Source organism: Oreochromis aureus, linkage group 8, assembly GCF_013358895.1.
Source record: "Oreochromis aureus strain Israel breed Guangdong linkage group 8, ZZ_aureus, whole genome shotgun sequence".
NCBI lineage: Eukaryota > Metazoa > Chordata > Actinopteri > Cichliformes > Cichlidae > Oreochromis > Oreochromis aureus.
The window spans coordinates 27938402-27964911 of record NC_052949.1 but is presented as its reverse complement, the minus strand read 5'-3'; the positions used below and the strand labels follow the sequence as shown (position 1 = coordinate 27964911).

Sequence of the window (26510 nt, the reverse complement as noted above, 5' to 3'; positions counted from 1 at the left end):
GTCTTATGTTGTCAAGTTCAGGTTGTCATGTCTGCGTCTCATTATATTTCCTGTTTTATTTTGAAGGGGTCCTGTGTTCCTATGTTCAATGTTTTTAGTTTTACTCTCTCCTTGTCACATTGTTATGTTCATGTGTGTCAGCTGTTTCTGCATGTGTTCCCACTTCCCTCATTAGCCTCCTGTGTGTATTTAGTCCGTGTGTTTTCAGTCATTCCTCATCAGGTCGTCTGCTCATCCATGTCACAACTTCAGGTATCCATGTCAGTTCACTGTGTTTAAGGTTTTTTTCATGTTTAGTTTTAGTTCACCCAGTTTAGGTTATTGTTTAGTTTCACCTGTGCCCTTTGTTTGTACCTTGTTTCCTAGCCTCAATAAACGGCTTGTTTTTGGTTAACTCCACGTCACGTTCAGTTTTTGGTCTGCATTTGAGTCCTCTTTTGCAAACACATACAGTCTGCCTCAGCCAGACTGTGACACTTATTTTCGCCAACTTTATATATCCAGATTTTGGCAAGTACAGAATATATTAATGTCAGAAATTCAAGGAGTTATGATTCATTTTATTAATGTGTATTTATCAAATTATGGTCCAGAATGTAAAGTTAGTTTAACTTCCAATATTTTAAATTAAGTGTTATAGATTCCAATGAATGTTTTATTTTGGGTGGAGACTGGAACTGTTGTGTTGATTATATGGAGAATAGAACTGGCGAAGGAACACATTTTGAGTCCTCCTACAACAAGGATGGACTTAATTGATGTGTTGGGAAGGAATAATCCCTTGAGTAGACAGTACACCTGGGCCAGAATAGTTAAAAGTAGATGCCATGAAGGTAGGTTAGACAGAATTTTTCTTTCTGGCTCTTATAGCACTTGTGTTGTGAATTGCTACATTGTTCCTGTTGTGTTTACAGATCATCACATGGTTTTAATGGAACTGGTTATTACTTCTATGGGGAAATAGAAATCTTTTTGACATTTAACACTAAAATGTTACATGATTTGAACTTTTGTGACAATTAATTTTTTTTTTTTTTAAATCAAAGAAAAATGAGTTTCAATCTCTAATTAGATGGTGGGAGGTAGGGGAAGCTCAAATCAGAAATTTCTGCCAGCAGTACACTTATAGATCTACTAATAACATTAGGAGGGTAAATCCAGAAACTGTAACAGGAAATAACACACCTGTAGAGTGTTTCCATTTGTCAGAATAATCAGAAGGATTTATTGTCTCATAAAAGAATGGAATTAAATTATCTTCTTCAGGAAAGAGTTAAAGGGGCTCTAATTCTAGCTCGTTTTACAAAGCTAGAATTTTGCTAAAATATAAATAAAAGCTGAGAAATATTTTTTTCCACAATGATGCCTCTTGTACATCGTCTTATTATCTTTGCGGAGACACCTGTGTCATTTGTGCTCAAAAAAGAACTTGCTTGTTGAACAAAAGTAACTTTAAGTCAAAATTCGGCAGGGGTATGAATAATTATGGGCTTAACTGTAGCTTAGCAACAGAACCTCTTATTTAGATTGAGAGCTAGATTAAAAGATTTTACATTACCGATTTTGGGTCAGAGTCCTCCAGTAGTTTTTTTCTGCTCATGCTGATGGTGTTAATATTTTTATTAGAAATCAATGTGATGTACGTGAACTGAGGCAGAGCTTAGCTTTGTATGAAAAGGCTTCATCCAAAGTTAACTGGAACAAAAGTGAGCCCTTATTGGTAGGTAAATGGTGTGCAGACAACATTCCAACCCTGCCAGGAAATTTATGCTGGGGAAGGAATTAAGACATTGGGAAGGGATATGCAAATGTTACTAACATTAAGTCCATCAGAATCTTAAAGAGGATTCTGGAAGACATCTGAGAGTCCTTACTTGTGTCACTGAGTGTTTGCTAAAGACCATGCTTTAGCTGACCAGTGGCATGATGGATATTAGTAGGTATATTCAGTACTTTCAGTTTCTCCAGCTTTTGATAGTTGGCATGAGGAGAGTGGACTGCTTCTTTCTCTGAGAACGCCTGTGTTTGGTGTTCACAGTTTATGTAGGAAGAAGCACCTATATCAAAGTTGTGTTAAGGTGCTGAACTTGTGCTCTCTAGCTGGGGTCAGAGAGTCGAGGTGGGCACAGGATTTTGTTTTTAGACCTTACCCCTAAAGGGAGATGGAGGGTCTTGTATGAGCCACCTGTTGAAAAATGCCTTGTGACTGATTGATAGCTACAAACAGTCACAAAGCTAATTTTGACCCATTGTTAGGGGAGGATGTACATTTTGTGAACACCAGGAGTCACTGGAAGTTTGTCCTTTTTAAAGTTAAAAATCCTGTTTAGGTTTTTGCAGGACTGGGCGGAAGCCCTGGGGCCCGTTCTTCGTACCTCGCTAAGTAAGTTAGCCGGATTTGAATGTTGACGATTTCGCGTGATCTTGGATCGTTCGGTTCTCCGAAGCTCATCAGGGACTTGCTGTCATAGCAACAGATCCGTAAGCGTAAACCTGCTCGGGAGCAGGTTTACTTTATGTAAACAGGATTAGATCGCGGCCACTCAGGTATGTCCGCTGCAGTTATATGAAAGCAAGAGCGATATGTCGCCACTGTTTTTCCATAAATAAATATTATCAATGTAACTAAAGATAATGCAGCATTTGATTCTTTTATTGATTTCATACAGATACATACAGGTCATTTCCGAAAAAAAGGGAAATGTACTATTAATCATTCTATTACATGTAGTAGATCATATGTCAGATGTAATTCATATTTTAGAGTAGTAATAGTAAATTACTACGTGCAATCAAGATGAGAGACCACGACTATAAAAGCGAAGGTGGATTTGGGAAGTCTGTCGCAGCCATGTCCTGTCCGTTTGTACGCGAGCAAGGAAGGTGCAAGATTGATAAGGAGAGTTTACAGAATTTAGCGTATATTGCGGGATAGACAGGATCCTTTAGCTCAGCGCGACGGTGTGCTCAGAGAGATATCGATTCTCCCGTGAGGGTATTATTTACTTTCTTCCTCTCTCTCTCTCTCTCTCTCTCTCTCTCTCTCTCTCTCTCTCTCTCTCTCTCTCTCTCTCTCTATATATATATATATATATATATATATATATATATATATATATATATATATATATATATATATATATATATATATATATATATATATACGTATATATATACTTACTGTACTGTATATACTTACTCCCGACTTACTGTGCATGCTTCAGTCACCCCTTGCATGGGAACAGGTAAAAGTGATGGAGTGTTATGTCAAACCACACAAAAAACCCACAATGTCAATAAATGTCACAGTACAAAAGGGGTGTGACGAGGGGTGCAGGACCACCACCTGTCTTTATTTGCTCTGCCCTTTTCTTGGTTGCTGTTATAAACAAACAAACAGATTATTTCAGGGTCTCTTTTCAAGAGACTAAAAGCAATATAAGTGATAAATATTACCATTCTGTAGAATATTCCTATATTTCACTTTTACTTGTTCCCATGTTCTAGTGGGTCCTGTTGTGGCTCTAATGTGAAAGAAGATATGATGTAATATAATATAATGTGGTATAATATAATATCACATGATATAATGTAATATCATGGATCACTTACGAGTTTAATTTGTCAGCAACTTTCTGCCAGCCCTCTCTCCTTGCTTTTGCAGCCTTTGCAGTGTTCCCTTGCGTTTTAATTAAACTCTGAAACTCCTGAAATCCCTCAATCAAGAGTTCTTGCTCTGCTACCGTAAAATACTGAGCGCGCTCCTTCGACATCTTCGCCGACCAATCACAGGGTTGCCGATCAATGTTTCTACTATCGATGCGTAGCTCCTTTTAAGCCACCCAGTGATCTCAGATTACTTCATCCAGCTATACTAATCGTCAACAACAGGTGTGTTCGGAGAACCGGATTAGCGAGCTCAAAGTTAGCGCGATGATTTGATCTTGGATGTGTTATTTGATCTTGGATGTAGTAAGCGAGGTACGAAGAACGGGCCCCTGGGTGAGCAATTTTCTAAAGCTGTTTTTGTTTTTGGTCTCAGGTACAGAGCTATAAAAAGAAAGGCTTGTGTCCTAATCAGTTTTCTTCTTGGTATGGCAAAGTTAGTAATTTGGATAACAAAAAAATACATATATTTGGACAGGGTTGGACTGATGTGGTATTTAGTTTTAAGGGGTTGGTTGCATCAAAAATGAAAGTGGAGCATGGTTTTTATAGTGTTACTTGCATTACTATTGCTATTCGTTCTATGTCTTGACAAGTTCACATGGATTTAAGTGTGTGTGTGTGAATTCTTATATGAATAACTGTGCATGTTAAAGGTCTTTCTTTCTTTCTTTTTCCACTCTCTGAGAAACAAAAAATAACATCCAAAAGGCAGTGGGAACAGAGTCTAAGTAGAAGAATGACAGCCAGATCGTTTTAGACTCTTTAAAGGGTGATAGTCCTATATTTCTTACCACATTTGTTATACATGAAGGTTAAATGACAACATTTGACATTTGTTTTATGTGGGTTCCATTTATTTTTAAAACATTGCACATGTTTTATGGGAAGCACTTCCATTTATGCAAATCAGCAACTAAATTTTCTTTCTTAAAAAGGCTTGGCACCATCTGCTGAGGTGTCTGAGAAGCCTTTTACTGATGTTTAGAACTTTTTAAATTGAAAGGACTTCTTTCACTAGTGAGTTCAACAGGTTCCTAAAGTATTTCTGAAAAAAAAAAATTAACTCAGTATCAGACCTATCATCTTTTCCAAACATTATTAAAAACACAAATGCAGATTCAGTCTGCTGGCAAGAAACTACTTGTTATTATGTTAGGCTGTACTGGTTCCATAACTCTTCTTCTGAGCACATAAGCCCATCAATAGCATAAAATATTTATTGCTGTAGCTGTCTCCCATCAAAGCTATTGGCTGCTTTTTCCCGTTCTTGCCCCGAGGTAAGTGCTAGAATGTCAGAAAAGTGGAAGAGAAGGAAAACTCTATTATTTTTATTCGCCCTCTCAATATTTGTACACTTCATATGCGTATATGACCTTGGCAGAGAACTTTCAGATTCAGGAACAAGCTGAACTTTCTTGTACCTTTATTGAATTCCAAAACAGAGTCCTTGTCCAGTGTTTTCTTTGCAATCAACTGCTAAAGCAGTGAAGCTATGACATTATGCCCAGCTTTTTTCATCTTCCCCCTTTTCTGCCTTATCAGCTGTTATCTGATTTCCAGCATTGGTTGCAGGCAAGCTAATCTGGCCAGCCAGCTCCATGCTGAAAGCTAGAGACGTGGCTTGAATAACCAAGAGAGTAATAAGCTTGGGAGGAAAGTTAGACCCAGTGAAGGACTTAAGTAACAGAGGATCGAATCTGTGGTCACTCGTCATTTAGCAATTTTAATCATAAATGTGGACACCTACGGAGCATGCATTATGTCTAGCTTTTGAGGATCTTTTGGTCTACTCCACTTTATCAGACAGGTCCTATTTAAGTGATTTCTTGATTGAGAACAGTTGTAACAGTAATCAGGCCGCTGTGTGGCTAGAGAAATTTGAACTCCGCTTTCTAATGATGTAATACACCACAGTTAATTTATGTTATAAATTAACCCCTTAATAATAAACACCTTCGTATAGAAACTGCATTTTGTGTTTACTTATGTTATCTTTGTCTAATATTTGAATTTGATTGATGATCTGAAACATTTCAGTGTGACAAACATACAACAAAGAAAATAGGAAGGGGCCAAACACTTTTTCACACCAGTGTATGCTTTGGTTAGACCCTGGTGTAGATCATTTGGTTAAATGATCACCAACCAATATTTCTTTATAACTGTGCGGGCTAGTCCAACCGGTATGGGGGAGAAGTTATGTTCTTCCGGTGTTCAGCCATTATGTTTATTGTGTGCTGGAGTACGCATTAAAAAGTTTACAGTGGAATAACATCCGGACTGATCATTGGCTCGTCGCACCACACAAGAATGCTACATGGTGTCAGAAGACGGCATGGACTATATTTATATCCCTCTCCGGATACCGCATTGCTTATCCTGTGCTGTGTCGGACTAGCCGCTAAAGAAATAAAAAAAAAAAGAAGTCGCCCCATCATGGCGGACAGATTTCGCAGACCTGACCCTCTGGTTTTTGATGAGAACATTGCTGAGAATTGGCATGTTTTTGAATGGGAATATGATATTTTCGTCGCCACTTCTCACTCTGACAAGCCGGCGAAGACAAGGGCTTACATTCTCCTGAATATTCTGGACCAGATGCCATTGAATGAGAACGCTCATTCGTTTATGCTCCTGCCGTTCGCGTAGCTGGTGCAGATGAAGAGATACTCATTGCTGCTGAGTCGAGACAGGATCCGGAATGTTTGAAGGCAAAGTTTTGTGAAATCTGCAATCCACAGCACAACAGGACGATGGAAAGATACAGGTTCCACACCAGAAATCAAAAGCCAGGTGAGACACTTGAATCATTCATCAGTGATTTGAAGATCAAGGCTAAATATTGTCACTTTGGGGTCCTCACTGACGAACTGCTCAGTGATTGTATCGTCTGTGGTATCATTAGAGACACGTTAAGAAAGGCTGTGTTAAGAGACAGCAAGTTGACACTTGCTAAAGCTATCTCTGTGTGTCGAATACACAATGACTGAAAAAAATAGCAAGACACTAGCGACACAAGCTACCAGTGTGAACGCAGTAAAGCCCGTTCTGAACAGCAAGCACAAGCCTAAGCCCCTTTCATTCCCACAGACTGTCACAAATTAACAGCAAGTAAGCTGCCACTTCAAGATGAAACATTTTACGTGGATGGCATAGAGATTGACAGCCAGATCGATTGCATCCACGCTAAAGCCAATAAGAAAGATGAGGGATTTGTCACAATAAACATAAATGGCAAGCCCACTGAGATGAAAATAGATACAGGGGCGAAATGCAATGTCATGTCACTTTCAAAACCGTGAATGGCAGAAGACACACTGTCAACAAGAGAATCCTGTGAGCCTTGTTGCCTATTGAGGCACGAGAATTCAGACCACTGGCACTGTTACACTACCTTCTTGCTTAAAGGAGCAGTGTCACACATTGCCTTTCTTTTTGGTGGACAGAGAAGTACAACCACTGCTAGGATTTCAAGCATACATGGATATGGGCATTGTAAAAATGAGCCCTGAGGTCCACCAGGTCAGCACAGAAAGCAGCATAGATTTCAGCTTCCACATACACAGTACCAAGACCTGTTCAGTGATGAACTGAGGGAACTTCCAGTCACATACTCAATGACGCTAGACCCTGTGGTCCCTCCAGCTCACCGCATCCCTGTCGCGATGCAAGAAAGAGTCAAAGCTGAACTTGAACACATGCAACGCATCGGCGTTGTAACACCAGTCACTGAGCCTACTGACTGTGTGTCCTCAATGGTGGCAGCACACAAGAAAGACAAGTGTGAGATCAGACTGTGCATAAATCCAAAAGACATCAACACAGCACTGAAAAGACCCCACCACTCAATGCACAGCGTTGAGGAAGTGGCAGCACAGATGTCAGGAGCAACAGTGTTCTCTGTGCTAGATGCAAAAAACTTGTTTGGCAAATACGCCTCAACAAGAAGTCCTCAATGCTGACGACATTCGGCACTCCATTTGGGTGATACAGGTTTCTACAGATGCCCTTTGGCATCAACTCTGCAAGTGAGGTGTTTCAGCGCTCCATGGAACAGCTGTTTGCTGGTTACCCATGCTCTGTCATCATTGGAGGAAATGGGGTGGCCGAACATGACGCCAACCTGAAAAAAGTGCTGACGTGCACGGGAGATCAAGCTCAGGCTAAACCCTGACAAGTGCAAATTTCGCCTAGACCAAGTGTCATATGTGGGCCACATCTTCACAAAGGACGGCCTAAAAGCAGACCCCTCCAAAACCGTGGCAATAGGAGCAATGCCGGTGCCCACAGATGTCATGTCACTACAGCGCTTCCTCGGTACGGTCAGTTACCTTGGGAAATACATACCGAACCTTAGTGATATCGCCGCACCTCTAAGGAAACTGACCCACATAGAGCCACCTCAGATCATGCCTCTCCAGCCCACCAGGATTGGCATATTATAACGTCAAGGAGCCAGTCAGACTGACATGTGATGCTTCGTGCTATGGACTAGGCGGTGCATGTTTGCAAAATGGCATCACATCACGTGCTCTCACGGACACAGAGACGCGATATGCCCAGATAGAGAAGGAGATCCTCGCCATGGTGTTCGCCTACACGAAGTTCAAAGATTATGTTTATGGCAAAGCAACAGTCGTCGAAACTGACCGCCAACCCCTGGTGACCATAATGAAAAAGCCCATCCATTTCGCCCCTGCCTGGCTCCAGAGGATGTTACTGCGACTACAGAGTTACCACCTCAGCCTGATTTACAAAAAGGGGAAAACATGTATTTAGCCGACATCCTTTCAAGAGCCCCGCTCGCTCTTCTGTCACAAAGCCCGGTTGAACACACTGATTATGAAGTGAGCTACATCTCCATTGCTCCCCTAGAGGAGCTAAGACAGCACACAGCCCGAGATGATGTGCTACAAGCCCTCAGCACAGTCATCCAGCAAGGATGGCCCATCAGAGAGAGCCAAGTACAGCCCGCTCTAGCCCTGTTTTCTCCATACAGAGATGAACTCAGCGTGGAGGATGGGAACATCATGAAAAGCCACAAAACAGTCATTCCCCAGTCCCTGCACAAAGAATACATCAACATCCTACACAAAGGCCATCCAGGTACAGAAGCAACCAAATGCAGAGCTAGGACTTTCATCTTTTGGCCAGTAATGTCAAAAGACATCACAGAAGAGCTGCCCTCTTGCACAGTGTGCAACAGCACTAAGACACATCAGCAGAGAGAACTGCTACAACTGCACCCTGTTCCAGACCTCCCGTGGTCAACGTTGGCCACCAACATTTTCACCTGGCATGGAAAACAATATCAGGTCCTTGTAGATTCCTATTCAGGATGGATTGAGATTGACCTTCTCCGTGACTTGACCACAGCAGCGGTCATCTCCAAGCTAAAGAGACAGCGGAATAACATCCAGAGTGATCATTGGCTTGTCGCACCACACGAGAATGCTACACTTGGTTTAACCTAAGCTTCCAAAATGAAAGAACAACAGTTCATAGGAGCCTATGCTCCTAGGAACACAGGATAAGAGACATACTGTGGAAGAGAGCCAGAGATTAATAACAAGTATGCCCATGACCTTATCAACCTGAATCTCCTGCCAGATGGCAGCAGCTTAAACACCTGGTGTCCTGGATGTGTGCAATCCTGTAAGATTGCTTGTCTCAAGTTCATTCTTGAGACGAGTACTGTACAGGTCCTTCAGGGAGGGAAGAGGATGACCAGTGATTTTTGGGGCCATATTAATGACCCCCTTGTGAGTTTTGTGTGCCATGCTGCAGCTGGAGACCCACACAGCGATACAGTATATCAGCACACTTCCAAATGAGCAACGATAGGAGACAATCAGCAACTCCTTATTCAGGTCCATTTTTCTGAGGATTCTAAGAAAATGGAGACGCTGTTGGGCCTTCTTTCCAACCTCCAAGGTATTTGAGCTCCATTGGAGGTCTGTGTCTATGTGCAGACCCAGGAACTTGAAGCAGGCCACCTTTTCCACGGACTCCCCGTTGATGCTGAAGGGCTGCAGCTCGAACTTCCTTCTTCTGAAGTTGACTACTAGCCCTTTCGTTTTCGTGGCATTGAGTTCCAAGTTGTCCACAGATCAATCCGACAGCCTCTGAACCTCAGCTCTGTATGTCTTCTCATCAACTTCTGAGATGAGCCCCACCACAGTCTTATCATCTGCAAACTTAATAATTGCATTGTCTGGATAGGTACTGACACAGTCATGTGTGTACAGAGTGTAAAGTAGCAATAGAAAATTTGCTAGAATGAAGCGTAAAGCATAGCTGGGGCTGATGAGATGTTCTGTGGTTCACCAGTTATGACAAAATATGTCAATCTTTCTCATTGTGGGAGCATAACATCATCCAAAATTGACAACACTCTGCTATACAAACATGCAATGTGTAGTCACATTTGCAAACCTCAATGAAGCTCCAGACTTGGTTTGGAAATGTACCAAGAAACCTCCTTGTCAACAAGAACTTTATCCATGTGATGTGGTCTGCACCCTGCTATGATTGCAGTGTTCTCAACATTCCAGACAAACCAAACAAAAGCAGAAACCATGCCTCAGGATTCTGAATTTGCCTTGTTAAATCTAAAAATAGACATAAATTAAAATGTACCAAAGTAAAGCAATCTATCTCCTTTCATCTCAGACAAAGCTGTGATGAAGCTCCTCGCCAGTATAAATCCATCCTTTACATTATTGCCATTTAGTGGCCACAGTTAGCTATTGTTTCCAAAAACTCTGCTTGTTACATGCTCATAGTATTATGTATTATATCACGTATAATTGTAAGGTCTTTACCTTACCATATTAAGTGCATTGAGGTGACTTTTGTCGAATATAAACAAAACTGAATTGAATTGAAACCTACATAGGAAACTGTAGTGTCTGTCAATGACATGAGCTAACCAAGCCGAGAGGCCAACAGTAAGGCAAACTGCTGCTGGCTTTACTTTCACTGCATTGAGATGAATTATGATATGTGCTTTACAGTTAGCATTGGGAAGTAAACAAGCTTCAGTGGTTTATCATCAGATAAATAACAGATGAGGTTTCTCTTGCTTACCACTTTGGCCAAAAATGTGTGATGTAGAGAAGATTGAGTGTGAAAATGTTAATAACACCTTTAGTACATTAGCAAGGAAAGCTCTGATGATGATGAAGATGGCAGCTCTTACCATGTACAGTTTAATAAAATAAAATAAAATAACCTCCATCAGAAATTATGAATATAATACATTTAACCAGCTTTTTTGCCAACACTCAAGTTAAATTGTTATTAATATGTTTAATTGCAATAGATATTGACAGTTATCCGTGTCACATATTCCTCAAGCCTTTTAATCCTGCTGATTTTTTAAGTTAATATATTTTAAAATAAGTGTAGTTATTGTACCAAGTATATTGTATAAGAGACTAATGTAACAGGAGTGCACATGCTTCAGAACTTGCCTAGAATCCACCGGTTTTAAACATTTCTTCACCATTAAAGAGGTTAGAGCTTAACAGCTTTCAGTATTTCCACTGCTACATAGCAAACAATAATGGATGAAGTTAATTTGGCAAACTTTTCATTTTCCAAATTTTCTTTAAATACAATATAAAACAGTGCTTATGTTGATGTCTCAATGTAACCATCAAAGGAACCAGTCACATTAGGACCCCTCTTCCTATGTCTCCGGCTTCCAAACAGTCAAAAGTTAGCTGAATTGCATGAGCAGGATTTAGATGTGAGAGCAGAGAGAAACGCAGGAAAGCTCTCACAAAGCAGACACTCTCTTGCATGTGCAATGGCTTCTTTGGTTAAATTTAAGCGTGACTAATTTAATTATGCTTGTGATTGTGCTTTTTCTTGTGCTGAACTTTTGTCATAAATATAAATCCATAAGCGCAGGGACAGCACTTAGCCACTGATACAGATACGTGGATGACACCTGGGAGTGTCCAGGGTGCGAGGGGTCTCTGATGATGATGCTTGCTTTCTGCTGAAGTCTGCCAGTATAGATGTCTCTGAGGGGGGTTAGTGAAGTGCCGATTGCCCGCTCTGCTGCCCTCACCACCCGCTGCAGTTTCCTCTTGTCCTCTGCGGTGCAGCAGTTGAACCAGAGTGTGCAGCAGTAAGTCAGAAGGCTCTCAGTGGTGGAGCGGTAGAAGTTTACTAGCAGTCTCTGGGGTAATTGGGCCTGACGTAGTTTCCTGAGGAAGTACAGCCTTTGTTGTGCTTTCCCTACCTGGTGGGAGATGTTTGTGGACCAGGTAAGGTCGGCCAAGATGTGGACTCCGAGGAACTTAAAGCTTCTACCCTTTCTACCTCCTCCCCACCAATGTAGAGGCTAGAGTGCTCAGATCGCTTTGTTCTTCTGAAGTCGATTACCATCTCCTTGGTCTTGGCTGTGTTCAGATGCAGGTTGTTGTCATCACACCATTGCTTCAGATGCTGAACCTCCTCTCTGTAGGCTGAATCATTGTTGTTGTCGATCAGTCCTATGACAGTGGTGTCATCAGCAAATTTTATAATGGTGTTACTGGTGTGGATTGGTGAACAGTCATGGGTGAAAAGTGAGTATAAGAGGGACTGAGGACACACCCTGTGGGACACCCACATTCAGAATGAGGGTGGAGGAGGTGTGCTCTCCCATTCTTACGTTCTGGGGTCTGTTGCTCAGGAAGTCCAGTATCCAGCTGCACAGTGAGCTGCTGAGTCCTAAGTTGCTTAGTTTATTAACCAGTTTGTGGGGTTGAACTGTATTGAAGGCAGAGCTGAAGTCCACAAACAGCATTCTCACATAGGTGTTACTACAGTCCAGGTGTGTGAGGGCTGTGTGAAGAGCTGTTATTATGGCATCCTCTGTCGACCTGTTTGCCCTGTATGCAAACTGGTATGGATCGAGGTTTGCAGGGATGGCAGCTTTAATGTGTGACATGATGAGCTGTTCAAAACATTTGGCAATTATGGGTGTTAAAGTAACTGGACGATAGTCATTCAAGCAGCTCACTGTGTTCTTCTTGGGCACTGGAACGATGGTGGCTGACTTAAGGCAGGATGGTACTACAGACTGTAGCAGTGAGAGGCTGAAGATGGTGGTGAAAACCTCTGCTAGTTGGTCTGCACATGCTTTAAGCACTCTACCGGCTACACCGTCAGGACCAGCTGCTTTTCTCGCGTTGACTCTGCGCAATGTGGCTCTGACCTGGTGCTGCTCCAGCTGGATGGGAGCGTCATCCCTCTCTGTAACGGCAGGATGGGTGATGGTGTCCCTGTTTTCTTGGTCAAAGCGGGCGAAGAAATGGTTTAGGGTGTCAGGTAAGGTGATGTCTGGGGAGTTGGTTTGTGTGCAACTGTCTTTGTAGCCAGTGAGTGTCTTGATGCCCTGCCACATGTTTCTGGAGTTCTTTGTGTTAAAGTGTTCCTCGATGCGCTGTTTGTATTTGCGCTTGGCTTCTTTTATGCCTTTAACCAGAGAATGGCGTGCCTCTTTGTAGACTTGCTGGTCTTCTGATTTGAAGGCGCTGTCACGTGCTCTTACTAGGGCTTTCACTTCACTGTTGAGCCATGGCTTCTGGTTCGGGAACACTTAACAGTCTTTGTTGTTGTTACACTCTCAGTACAGAAGCTGATGTATGCGAGTACGGCAGATGTGTGGCCCTCCAAGTCTGATCCTTCTGCAAATACACTTCAATTCGTGTTATCAAAACAGTCTTGTAGGGCCGTGGTGGCTTCCGTGGTCCACACTCTTACTGATTTTTTAGATGGTTTTTGTCTTTGAATTAGAGGTTTATAAGCAGGGATCAAGGACAGAGAGAGATGATCAGAGAGTCCGAGATGAGGCAGGGGGGTGGCCTTGTAAGCATCTGGGATGTTGGTGTAGACCTGGTCTAGTGTGTTGTTTTCCTCGTCGGAAAGCTCACGTTTTAAAGAATCCAGGCAGGACAGATTTCAGGTTTGCGTGGTTAAAATCTCCTGCCACGATCACAGCGCAGTCCGGGTGTGTTGTTAGCTGTTTATTAATGGAGCGCTGGAGTAGCTCCATGGCTGACTTAGCATTAGCTTGCGGCGGCACATAAACTGCTATTATTGTGATCGCTGTGAGCTCTCTCGGCAAGTAGAAGGGTCTGCACTGAACCATCATATATTCTATGTCTGGGCAGCAGTGAACGACTTTAACTGTGTTGTTGGTGCACCAGTTATTGTTTACAAACACTAGCAGACCTCCCCCGCGTAGCATGGCCCGCTAGCTCAATCGCAGTATCTGGGGTGAAAGAGTCCAGCCAAGTCTCTGTGATGATCATAACACAGTAATCCAGACAGCGTGAGGTGATCCGCAGTCGTAGCTCATCCATCCATGGTGAGGAAGAGACTCGGAATAGCCGGTCCGTATGGGTTAACACGTAGCCTAGCCTTCAGCCCCGCTCTCTTCCCTCTCTTCTGTTTCCTGTGCCTCCGTCGGGAGCGCCGGGCCACTGCGACTGCTCGCGCCGCCATCTTGATACCAACCAGACCCATTTTATTGATACTAAACTGACCCAGAGGACCACCTCACAAAAACCTGACCTCTGACCTTAAGGTCAAGGTTAGTGGGTTTTAGGACATGCATCTATGGTTATCAATTTGAAACTCCACATTGCCTTGGTCTTGACTTATCGCATTCACAAAGTTGAGTGTCCACGCTACTGGCCCACCTGCCTACCTGGTAGGATGATCATAATATCAATCAACCTTTTATGGCTGAGGGGTATTCTGAGTGGTACTTCATGAAATCCGCTCTGAAGATACTGACAGAAACTTTCAACACCATTGTATTTCATCTTTTACACCATCTTGGAGCCTAAGGAGGAAAAAAACACGTTCTATCCTTGCTGAATTTGAACATTTCCAGCAGAAAGAGCTTGTTAAAAGCAAGGGGAGTGAATTAAATGGAACATTGTATGGGATTAATGACCGGTTTCCTAATGAAATCAATAATAGATATTAAATACTATATTCCATACTAAAGCAACACGGCTAGAAGGGACAAATGGCTCTGCCGTGGCCGATAATAAGCTTAGAAGTATATCAAAGGACAGCTAAGGTCGAGAGTTTCAGAAAAATAATTTGAAGACATTACACATACAGAGAAGGCATAGTGGATACACTGGACAAAGGATTCTGAATATGGAGCTGCCAGGCTGGAGGAAAAGAAGAAGACCACAGAGAATGTTCATGGATGTAATGAAACAGGATGAGCAGAGGGATGGTGGATGCTAGGGGTTGGTTGAAAGCGAGGCAGTAGCAAGTCCTAAAGGGAACACCCGAAGGAAGAATAAGACTGGTTTAATTGGTGGTTTATTTGATGAATTGTGAATTCTGTTTTGTTTTATTTTTTGAATAATTCATATGTTAGTTTTGAGTGGCTTAGCAAAACAAAGATCAGGTACAATGACTGGACTGAAAATTGGTGATGTCCAAAGAAAAACTGTGAAAAACCTTCAGAAAGATCATTTGAAAAGAAGATCTAACAAAGTCTGTCTTCTTGAAAGCATAATATATATAAAGAAATGACAGATGGCTCAAGACTAAAATGTCATGTTTTTCAAGTCTTACTATCTACTGACCACAGTCATGCTCTGTCTACAACTTAGCAAAGAAACATCTCACCATATATTATGCCAAGATATGTCTTAAAAATTTGAGGAAACTGAGTAAGAAGAGGACAAAAGAAGATGTGGAAGCCCTAGTAAGTAGATGAATAGTAACTCAGCATGTATAAATCAGAATCAGAATACTTTATTAATCCCTAGGGAAAATTTGTGGGTTACAGTTGCTCCAGTACAGTAACATTAAGAAAAACAGAAAAAAATAGTAAAAATAGTAACTGAACTGAATCTTTAATTGATGCACCTACTGTTTGCTAAAGCTTCATCATAAATGTAAATTATTTTGATCAAGCAAGTTTTTAGTTCATCATTGCCCTTGCAAAATTGGACAAAATGAGAGACTAAACATGTCATCAGAACTTATTCACAAAAACATACTGTTTTCCCAATCTGTTTTCCCAATCCAAATCAAATTCAATCCAACTAAACCTTTCTGTAGCAAATATAAAGATGTTGATACAGTTAATAATGATGTGATTTAGGTAAAATATTTCCCGCTCACATCAAAATAATTATTTTAATTGACAAACCTCTGGGTTTGAATAATCTAAAACAACTTTGGGGTAATGGGATAGTACAAGTTGTTTTCAACAGTGTAGCTTGTACTGCTTCATACAAAAACATTTGAATCTAATCAGTCAGAGTGCCTTTATAACTGAAGTAAGGAAAATCTAAAAGTAGTTACTGTTATCGCCTCTATACGTCCTTGCCTTTGAGTGCGACCTCTTAAAACAGACAAAATTTTGTCTGTTTTTCAAAAACATACTTTGCAAAGTATGGTAAAAACATAAACAGTGTCTGTATACCATGGTTGCCTTGACACATACAAAAAAAACAAAACAACTTGTGGCATTGAACAGTAAAAACACTGTCAGTGAACATAATGGGTTTTGCAGAATCACCCAATATCTGCCTTTTAGTCTGGCAACAGGATTGATTTGAGCAAACCACTGATGCTGTTTTTCTTTAGTGAGCACAACACATTCTCTGAAAATCGTTTTCCTAATGCCTCAGATCTGTGTTGAGTCTTTCTCATCATGTAGCATTACTGGAACTGCTTTGCTGAAATTGGAGTCCATAACTCCACTGAGCTGCAGCCCACACAGTCCCACTAGTATTTAATTCATCATAGCTGGTCTTCTTTTCTCTATTATTTCCTTTTTTCTATTTTAAAAATCTCCATTGCATCAAATTCGATCACTGGTGAACTAAATAACATGTTTTATTACCCATGGTTAATAAATGTTAACTACTCTTACATATTTCATGGAATGCACAGCATTTGGGTCAGGAAACTTTTTCCTTTCAACCAAATATTTTGTCTTATATTTGATAATAATGGCTTTGGTGTTGGAAATGTTCCGGGTAAATGCAGCAGTTTGTAAAGCTAAACATCTACAGTAGCCAGTGAAGATGATTTCTAGCAAGAGGTAATTTACTCTATTGATTTGTGTGCTCAGATAATTATGATGTTCCGTGTGTTTCTCACTACCAGCATGCTACTGCTGTCTTCTATTACAGTGGCTGTCTGCCATGGCAGCCCTAGACAGTCAACTTAATCCTTTATGACTTGTTTATGTTCACCAAGCTATTACCGCTAATGTGATGGCACGTTATGATCATCACTATCTATTAAGGAAGGACAAGTGCACAGTGGAGTTGTCCTTTTTGGCTTCATCACTTCTGGAAGCTTTTTGCAACAAATTAAAAACGCAATTAGGCGGCTTGATAAAATAAGGTGTGTTACAAGGGTGAGAGAAGACGTATAAGGCATATAACAGCGAGGCTTTACAATAATGAACCCAGAAAGCCTAAATACGCCTAAACTACACTGCAGACAGTCTGCTTCTAAATCTACGAAAAAGCGATATAATCAAGGAAATGTTTTGTCAGTCAGAAAGTAATTTTGCAGTTATGCTTCTCTCTTATCCTTTTCATTTCAAAACAACTAAAAATACATATTCACAAAGAATTATAAAGCAGATGATTCTAGAGGGAGTGTGGCCAGACTAAAAATTATATCTGAAGGAAGTGGAAGAATAATACAAAAATTAAGAAAACTCTTGAAAATAGAAAATAGTAGTTTGCAGTTTGTTGTGTTATGTTATGTTATGTTATGTTACTACCAGTCTTTCTGTATTCCAGTTTTTATGAATAAGTTTTTTGCTTAATACTAACCAGCAGGTCTGTGTGATACAGCTATAAAACTGCACTACACTAAAAAGATTGATGTATTTGGGAGCCTCTAGTTAACTTGCAACTTAGTAAGCTGCTCTCTTATCCAAATATGGTCACTTCTGGCTTCAAAAGCTAAAGTAAAAGCTGATAAATAGCTGCTAAAATATTAAGGTAAGTTTTAAAACTAGAGGAACACATAAGGTCAAAGTGGGCATATGCAATTTTTATTATATGCTAAACTGAGGTTGGTTATCAAAGTTAGCAACATCTGTATTTATGTTTTCATGGCTTCTTTAATGTAATTACATAATCTTAAATACATGGATTTTAGCATTGATAGAAATTAGATCAGCTTGCTTGCTCAGTAACAAAAGTATCTAAAAAAGTCCATTTAGATGTACAAAATCATCACAATAGGACTTTGGTGTTCATAACCTCATGATGTTGGCTGTTGAAAATAATGGCAACATTTATCTACCAGATGAGATCTTAGTACAGTGTTCACCATTTTAATTTAATGAACAGCCTTGAAAAACTGCAGTTTTCAACTACAGGTTGATCAGATAAAATTAAAGCAATATTTTTACTTTGTAATGTACTGCCATAGTTCCTTACTTTTGTTCAGAAGATTGCTGTGATATCACGTAGACAATAAAGCAGAGAATAAAACTGACAATAAAACAGAATTCCATTTGATTATTATGTGCTCATAATAAAAAATGATGTAGAGAATAAAGTTCTTCAAATAAAAAAAAAAATACTTCCATAAAAAAGTTTAGTATCAAACAACTGTGGCAATTCTATTTTTAAACAGTAAGTCACTCAAATAACAATGATTACTTCTCACTGCTGTGCATCTATTTATTTGGGGCTGTGTTGTAACAATGTGTGTGAAGTGTTGTATCAGCTGTTGGGCTCAGCATTGGTGTTGTTTGCTTTGTTTCTGTGTAAATCAAGTTAAGTTGGCTGCTTCCCCTGTTTCATGGGTTTTTGATAAATTTGTATTGATGAGTCCAAGTAAAAGCCATTTCGAATGATCCACTGTTTTTAAAATGTGTATGTATGTTTAGAACATCACCTAACACAATAATAGTGTATGCTTGATTCTGGGGTTTCTGGTTTAGAGGTGTAAGGTTACAGGTAAGTTTAAAGAGACTTTTCAGGTACTAATGCAAATATGCAAATATGATCTATTTAGCCAACATTCTGTGTTGCAGAGTAATCCCTCATTGCAGTATTTGCAAGTATTTTTTAATCTAGGGTGTACCCTATAACTTGTTCACTTGCAGGTAAAAAAATTAAAGTGGTGGTCCAACTCTCTTTTGAGGTGTTTTATTTGCTTAAAGCACCAGTTTTACACATAAAAGACATAAATAACCTACAATTTTCATCATCTTTGTAACTGAAAGCTCATAAACTTAGACCTAACTGCCTAATTAAAAATCACGGCATGTATAATACAGATATGTAACACTTTTATCTCTACTGCATTGTAGTCTGATTTATCTTTGAAGATTTAAAAACTTAAGTATGCACGGGTGCTACAAATGAGCTTCTCCCCAACAATATAGATAAGTTACATTTTGTTGTATGTACAGCAGTGATAGGTCAGCAGTGCAGCTGAAAATGTCTTGCTACTTAACATAACACACATCGAAGAAGCTGAAAAATGTATTTATTTAATTATTTTTTAATTTATTTATGTAACACCTTGTCTCTACTTTTTAAATAAGAGGGGAAACAAAGACAAAAACTTTTGATGCATTGCTCTGGTGTTTTTTTGGGTATGCCAGTGTATACTATGTTTAAAAATTGGACTGGAAGTCTAGCCTGTCATCAGCTATCTTTAGTATGTGACTCGCAAACAAAAATTTAAATCTGGTTTTAGACTCAGATGCTGATTTGAGAATGTCACTGTCACAGCTGCAGACATGTGTTAGAGAAGGACCCCAGTGGAGGCACTGACTTTATAAAGTGAGCTTTATTGACAGTGGCCAAACAAAATACAAATGAAAGCTGAGCATGGCAGCAACTAAACTAACACAAAAACCTAAACTGGAAGCAGCTACAAAAAAAATAACATAAAGGAACTAAAGCCTGAGACTAGAAACCTAAACCCGTAACTGGGAAACACAGAACACGCAGACCAACGGCGAGAGACACGAGACTGAAAACATGAAGAACTCAACGGGTGATACACAGGAGAAATGCAGGAGAACATGAAGACGAACCAGCAATAAACAGAAGACAGGGCTAAAATACACAGAGAGACAACGCTGGAACGAGAAACAGGAGGGAAACACAGCTGGGGCTAATCAGGCATCATGAGACAGGGAGGAGGCAAAGCTGAATACACAGACATAAGACAAGGTCTATCAAAGTAAAACAGGAAGCACAAGATAATCACAAAGACGCAGAGTAGACACTGAGACAGAGACACGACGGACTGGAGAGACAGAGAGAACATGGAGACAAGAGTGACTAGACGAGAAACACGGGGAAGGAAAAGTAACAGAAACTTAAATCATAGGAATTGAAAATAAACACGAGCAGAAAACCATGAATGACAGTAATCCAAGAATATAAATTAACCAATAAACACAAAGCACTGGGTCACAGACCCAGTACCGTGACAGTCACATTCCTTTCTGAAACTTTTCTTTAACTTTGTTAAACTTTATTTCTTTAACTTTACTTTTCTTTAACTTACTTAGCAACACACAGGATCTATACTGTCTCCAAGAAATGAGAGAATTTTTCACAGGTCTGGTTGGTTTGTATATAATTAAACACTGTATTGTATTTGTATTTGCCTGGGTTATCTTTGTCTAATTTTACAAATTAGTTTGATGATTTAAAACATGAACATGTGACAAATATGTAAAGGATTAAGAACTCAAAAAGGAAAAATACCTTTTTGCAGCACTGTGTATTCAGTCCATATAATCCATTCTATTAATTTATTTCTGAATTTAATGAACATAGCCAATAAAGTATTCATTTAAAAAATGAAGTGATCTTAGTTTATGGTGACAGCTAAACTCCCCGGAACTGCTTAGAAGATGGACAGGTCTCAGTTTGGGGCTTGCGATTGTTGAATTTTAACAATACAATTTACATGGCAATATTCACAACAAATAACAGGGCATGTGTGCAGCAGAGCATTTCCTTGGGTTTTTCAGAACCCATTAGCATAAAGCCAGAGACCATATAATCAGTATAATACTATAATGCTGAGACATGTGATGAGTTCAGCTCCTGCTTTTTTTTTCTGACTGTCATATAGTGGTGTTCATCTGGGCTCAGTATAGCAATACACGGTCATCTGTTTCTCTGACTGTGTTTTTATGAATGAAGTACAAAATGTATTTGATAAATACATTCAGTGCACAGAAAATATGAACTCCACTTCACCACTTGCAAAAGTGTCGAAATTCAAAAGAATAATGAGAAAGCAGATTGGAATATAATGTCTTTGTTTCGTTTGCAACCTTTCCACTACATTGACTTTGTCTAGTAATTGTTGCAGCAGGAACATGACAAGATGAAGTAAGCAAGTTTTACTTGACTGTATATTGATTTATTCTTCAAGCATGGTTCCCATCAGCTGGGTAAATGTAGCTAAATGTGATCTCTGTCTACCCTGTTGCATAAGACTTTTTAATGTCTTTATTATCTTTCCAGAATATATTTTGGTGCTCCAACAATTTTTTATTGTGGTTTTATTTTGTTTTTTTTTATTTAAATCACCTCTAATGAAATTATTGGCATAATTAGGCCACAGACCTCACCTATAACCAGTGTTGGTCAAGTTACTTGAAAATAGTAATTATTTACTAATTACTAATTGCTTCTCCATGAAAGTAATCCTTTGCTGATGACTTATTTTCAAAAGTAATTAGTTATTTTGTTACATGGTACACAACCTGAATACATAATAAAGCAATAGACCTTTCAGCCCAATTCTATTTTTTCTGCATAATCCATCATATAAAATTGAATCAAATGAAAAAGTCGCTTTTAAAAATTTGTTTTATTAGATTTAATCTTTAATTTTATGCACATTACATCAAGCAAAAATTAAATTAAATGCAACATTGACTGAATGAAATGTGTTTAACATTTAAACCTATTTTCTGCATATTCCAGCATATAAAATAAAATTATTTTTTGTGTTTACACTCACTCTTTCAAATACATGCAATTAAAACAGAGCAGAAAAATTTAAAAATTGATGTAATTCATCCAGCTGAACAGCAGGGGGCCCCCAGTAAGGTAATCGTCAATGAACAGGAGTGAATGGAGCTAAACAGTTAAAATAATGATTTATGCCCTGCTTCTAGGGAATAAAATACAGAAACAGATGATGTTTCTTGCTTGAAGTAAAAAAACAACTGTTTAGCAGGAGTGGGGCGGGTGGAGGTTTGCCCGGGGCCGCAGCGGCCATGTCAGTGGGAGGATCCAGGGGTTTCTCTATGAATTTCACATTCCCATAGCAGCGTGCTAGGTGCTTGCTCAGATTTGAAGTTTACTTTTTTGCTGTAGAAAGAAGTTTTCTTCCCACGCAGAGTGTACAGCAGACGCTAATGTTTTTGTCCGGTTTTACAGGATAAATCTTAATGTAATGTCAGTACTTCCAAGCTTTAAACGCTGCATGGTCGTACGCTGCATGGTCGTACGCTGCATGTTTCTCTTTTACTGTAAAATACAAATATAATTCCACTCCTCACCTCTCATTCCAACCACACATCACTACCTGTATCTCAGAGCCAGGCTCCAGTCATTAACACTTACCCAAGGCCCCCAACACATACAGACATAGAGTTAGCATTTTGCAATGACTAAAGCAATAATGTCACCATTGTCAAATATGCAGACCACTGCATTTTGCCAGTTTGTCCAGCTACCATGCTAGACCTGCTTGCATGTCATGTGGGGTGAAAATCAGGTAATTTTGGACTTGGACATCTATTTTTCCCAAGTTCCAAGCAGCCAGAAAAATAACTTCACGTTAAAGAATTAATGCTGTATTCATTCAACAGATTTTGAAACACAAGAGTATAAATTAGCATCTAGGTGAGCCAAACCGAAGTTGGAGTCACTTTTTTCTCCATAAGATTAGTCTCAGGATCTAAATGAATTGGTTTTATTTGGTTCCAGTTAGCGTTTTTTTAAGGATATAATGAATTATTAAATGATTACATTTTTTCTCGGTTTCTTTTTTCTAAACAGTTAGAATATTATTCAAGCTTCAATGTATTTGGAGATTGACTGTAAATATGTAAAGAATCAAAGATATAAATGTCTTGCCCCCATTACATACCAAACTACCTTACTTCAGTACAGACCATTTCCTAAGACAGCTGGCCACTGACTCAAAGGAAGGACCTTCTTAATCTCTGATTTTAGACCTTGAGGGAGATAAGATTTTTCTGTCCTTTTCAGGGTTCTCACCTCACCTCCACTGCCTTGCCAGGGAGCCAACAAAGCCTCACTTTACCTCGTTACTCTTCCTCTTTTGGCACTAAATTCAACACACCTCTCTCCTAACAGTACTTATCTCCTCTTTGCATCACTCTCTTTTCCTATCTGTTTCTCCTTTCAAATTATTGACTTTTCAGAGCATCTATAAAATATTTACAATGTGAAGGCAGACTCCCTTTTGGTGGGATTTTTATAATAGTGTGTGTGGGGGTGGGGGTTCGAGGCGGATCATTTTGAAAGCCCTAGCACTAAAAGGAATGAAGGAGCAGAAGAGAAGCAGATGCAGAGAAAGAGTAGATGGGAGTCCATGCAGAGTCACGGCATGAATACCAATGCTTTACACTGAAACACTGATGATTGTGAATAATATTATAAATAAGCAAAGCTACTAATACATACCATATTTCCCATGTATTATGAATTGTGATTCTACCCTGATTATTTCAACCTTCCTTTCTTTTACTGGGTCAGAGTTCTGCCAAATTAAAATAAAGCCCTTGGGACTGTTTCTGCATTAGTTCTGTTGACCGCATGTCATCAGTAAATACTTACATTTAAAAAATGCAAGACACCCGCATCTCCATATTAATAAAAGACAAGCCCATATGGCTTAAAAAAGGACAACTGTTACAAAAAAGTTACAAAAAAGGCAACATTTCCTTCACAATTTTCCAAAACCATTCAGTAAAAAGTGTTTTAAACCTACAGATAAAAAAATAACAACAACACAAAAGATATTGAATTTTTTAAAGAATCTGGTGTAAGATTTGGTCAAACTTTTTTGTATTGCTTTAGCACTTCCTGCCAGTTCATTTTTTTATATAACCTGCACCCACATAATCTTTGGGTATATGAACATATTGTATTACACACTTTCCACCTAATCATATTGAGTTAGTCCTTTTTTTGTAACAGTGTTCCCTCAAAATTGTTTCTGTACAACAAGCATTTAACCTATCTTATGGTTCCGGTACTTGGAGCTCCAGGTTTAAGTTTTCTCCAAAAACTGCCTGGGTTTATAGGGGCAGTATGGTAAAAATGATCTATTTATAACTGGTGAAACTGATAATTAACTTTGTCGTAATGTTTGTCCCTCTCACAACTGCACCTCATATTAGTATGTAATCACCTGTGCGCCATCTGTTTTTTTTTTCAGGTGGGAGGAACAATGTACAACACAGGCCGTCACGTCTCTCTTCGACTGGACAAGGAGCACCTGGTTAACATCTCTGGAGGGCCAATGACGTATAGCCACCGTCTGGAGGAGATCCGGTTACACTTTGGCAGTGAGGATGGCCTGGGCTCCGAGCACCTACTTAACGGACAGGCCTTCTCTGGAGAGGTGTGTGGAGATGTGAAACTATTATGTGAAATAGCTAGTTTAGCAAATTTTAACTAAATAAATCACCAAATGAAAATGAAAATCTATTTCACTGACTAGCATTATATCAAAACTAGTAGTTGGTTGTCAAAGATAAAAAGTTGGCCTTGCCAGTGCTAGTCACACTACTGCTGAAGGAGAAGATATTCAAACATTGATTCATTAATTCATCATTCCTGAAATAATGCACATTTCTTAAAGCAGTCTGATGAATAAAAGAATGACATCATCTTGATACATTCTTTATCGCAACAACATCTATTGCTTTAAATCCTGCAAATCAGTGAAGTCACTGAAATCAATGGTAGGCACTGCAGCTCAATTTTAAAATACTGATCAGCTCCAAGTGCACTAAATGATCAGACATGTGTTTCATGTTGACATGAACATCACTGAGTAGTATCAGGGGAAAATGTCAACTTGTGCTTTATGTCACAGAAACATGCAGGTATGTGTCAAGCGAGAAGGTAGGTTTTTGTTTTTTAATTTTAGCTTTATTCAAAATATATTTAATGAGCATAATTTGCATTGCTATCTGAAGATAACATTGACATGCACATGTATTTTCATGAAATTAAGAAAACAACCTTTTTTTCTCTAAGGTCTTTAATCTTGTCACATCCTGTTATGGCAGGCAGGGAGTGCTTGCAATAAATGATGTTTTTTTCTGGTGAAACATATGGAACAGGGAAAATGAATTATGTCAACAAATCTAACCAGTTAACTAAGATCTAGTATTCCTGGTACATTAGTGGAACTGTCCTTGACGTTGATGTAATATTGTTAAAATGGGATTTTTAGCACACTTGTTGTTTAGCGGGTAGCCAGCGGTCCTGAGACAGGAGGATCCCATGGCCAATCACCTAAGTAACTGTGACAATATCAGAAATAATGATCCATGTTTATGCATAGTTCAGGGTATAAAGCTTCAGGTGAGGATGAAGAGGATGATATTTCATTAAGGTTCTGGTGGCGTTCGCTTTCCTTTGCATTTTAATAATAATACATTTTATTTATTTATTTATTTTTACTTCTTTAGGGAAAGGGACCGCTTCTCTGACGATAAAACATACAACTGACCACTATATTCAAATATGTTGGGGTAACATGGCCATTTCCACAAACCAGTGCCCGCTCTTATGTATTTTTAATGTATTAATTATAAGTTTATGAGAATGCATCCATTTTTTGGAAACGTAATTACAATCTAATTATGTATATTTATGAGTACAATATCTTTTAAAAAAATTAAATAACCTCAAAAAAATACTAATTGTACGTTTAAGTTTACGTGTTTGTACAGGTCGGTAGTACAGAACAGACTCATATAGCAATAGTAATTGGAGCAAGCAGAAAAGAATGATTAAGGCATTTATTTCTGGCCAGCATTAAGGCATACTGGTCATTAGAGAAGAAAGACATGCTGTACTCCCTTGCTTTCAGCAGCACAAAGAGCTGAGCCATAATGAGTTTGTCAAAAAAGATTTTCCAAACATACTGAGGTGACATTGGAAGTGCTTTTGCTGTCAGTTGTAATTACACACAAATCTCTCTGATTAGAGACATATCAGACAGTTTTTGATCAATTTCCTGTGAGGTGACAAGTAATGAACGTTACATGATGGTTTATCATAGCTGATAAACCATCATGTGTAGTTACTCTGCCTCAGTTTCCAAAAGTTGAATCTGTTCATCTGGACGTAGCGTTTTGTGGGAGAAACGTTTCGTCACTCATCCAAGTGACTTCTTCAGTCTCAGCTGACTGCAGGTTTCCCCAAACCTTATAAACAGTACATTTGCATAATGACTGAAACCAGCCCACTGAAGGAACAATGGGCTGTGAGGTCAGTTCCTTAATCATAATTATGCAAATTCCCATGACCATTGATCAACAACCACTGACCAAAACCCACTGATCAAAGAACACTGATCAATGGCCATGAGTACCATTCACAGAGAGTTGGGGAATGGCTGCAATCACAGCATTGTAAAATGGCGAAAGATGTACCCTTAGGCCCCTCCTCGATTCAGAGATGGTCTTTCCCTTTTCACGTAAATGGCCTCCTTGACTCCGCGCTCAAACCAGCGTTCTTCCCTGTCCAGGATGTGTACATCCTCATCCTTGAAAGAGTGTCTACTGG

General features: G+C 39.4%; 1 protein-coding gene across 1 annotated transcript in view; it reads left to right on the top strand.

Moving 5' to 3' along the window:
• The window catches only part of ca10a (carbonic anhydrase Xa), a 305283-nt gene that overhangs the window by 233348 nt on the left and 45425 nt on the right, over positions 1-26510 (top strand). The window contains exon 4 of the mRNA XM_039616256.1: positions 24145-24330. Within this exon, the coding sequence (XP_039472190.1) occupies positions 24145-24330 (186 nt within the window). The remainder of the gene's footprint in view (positions 1-24144; positions 24331-26510) is intronic.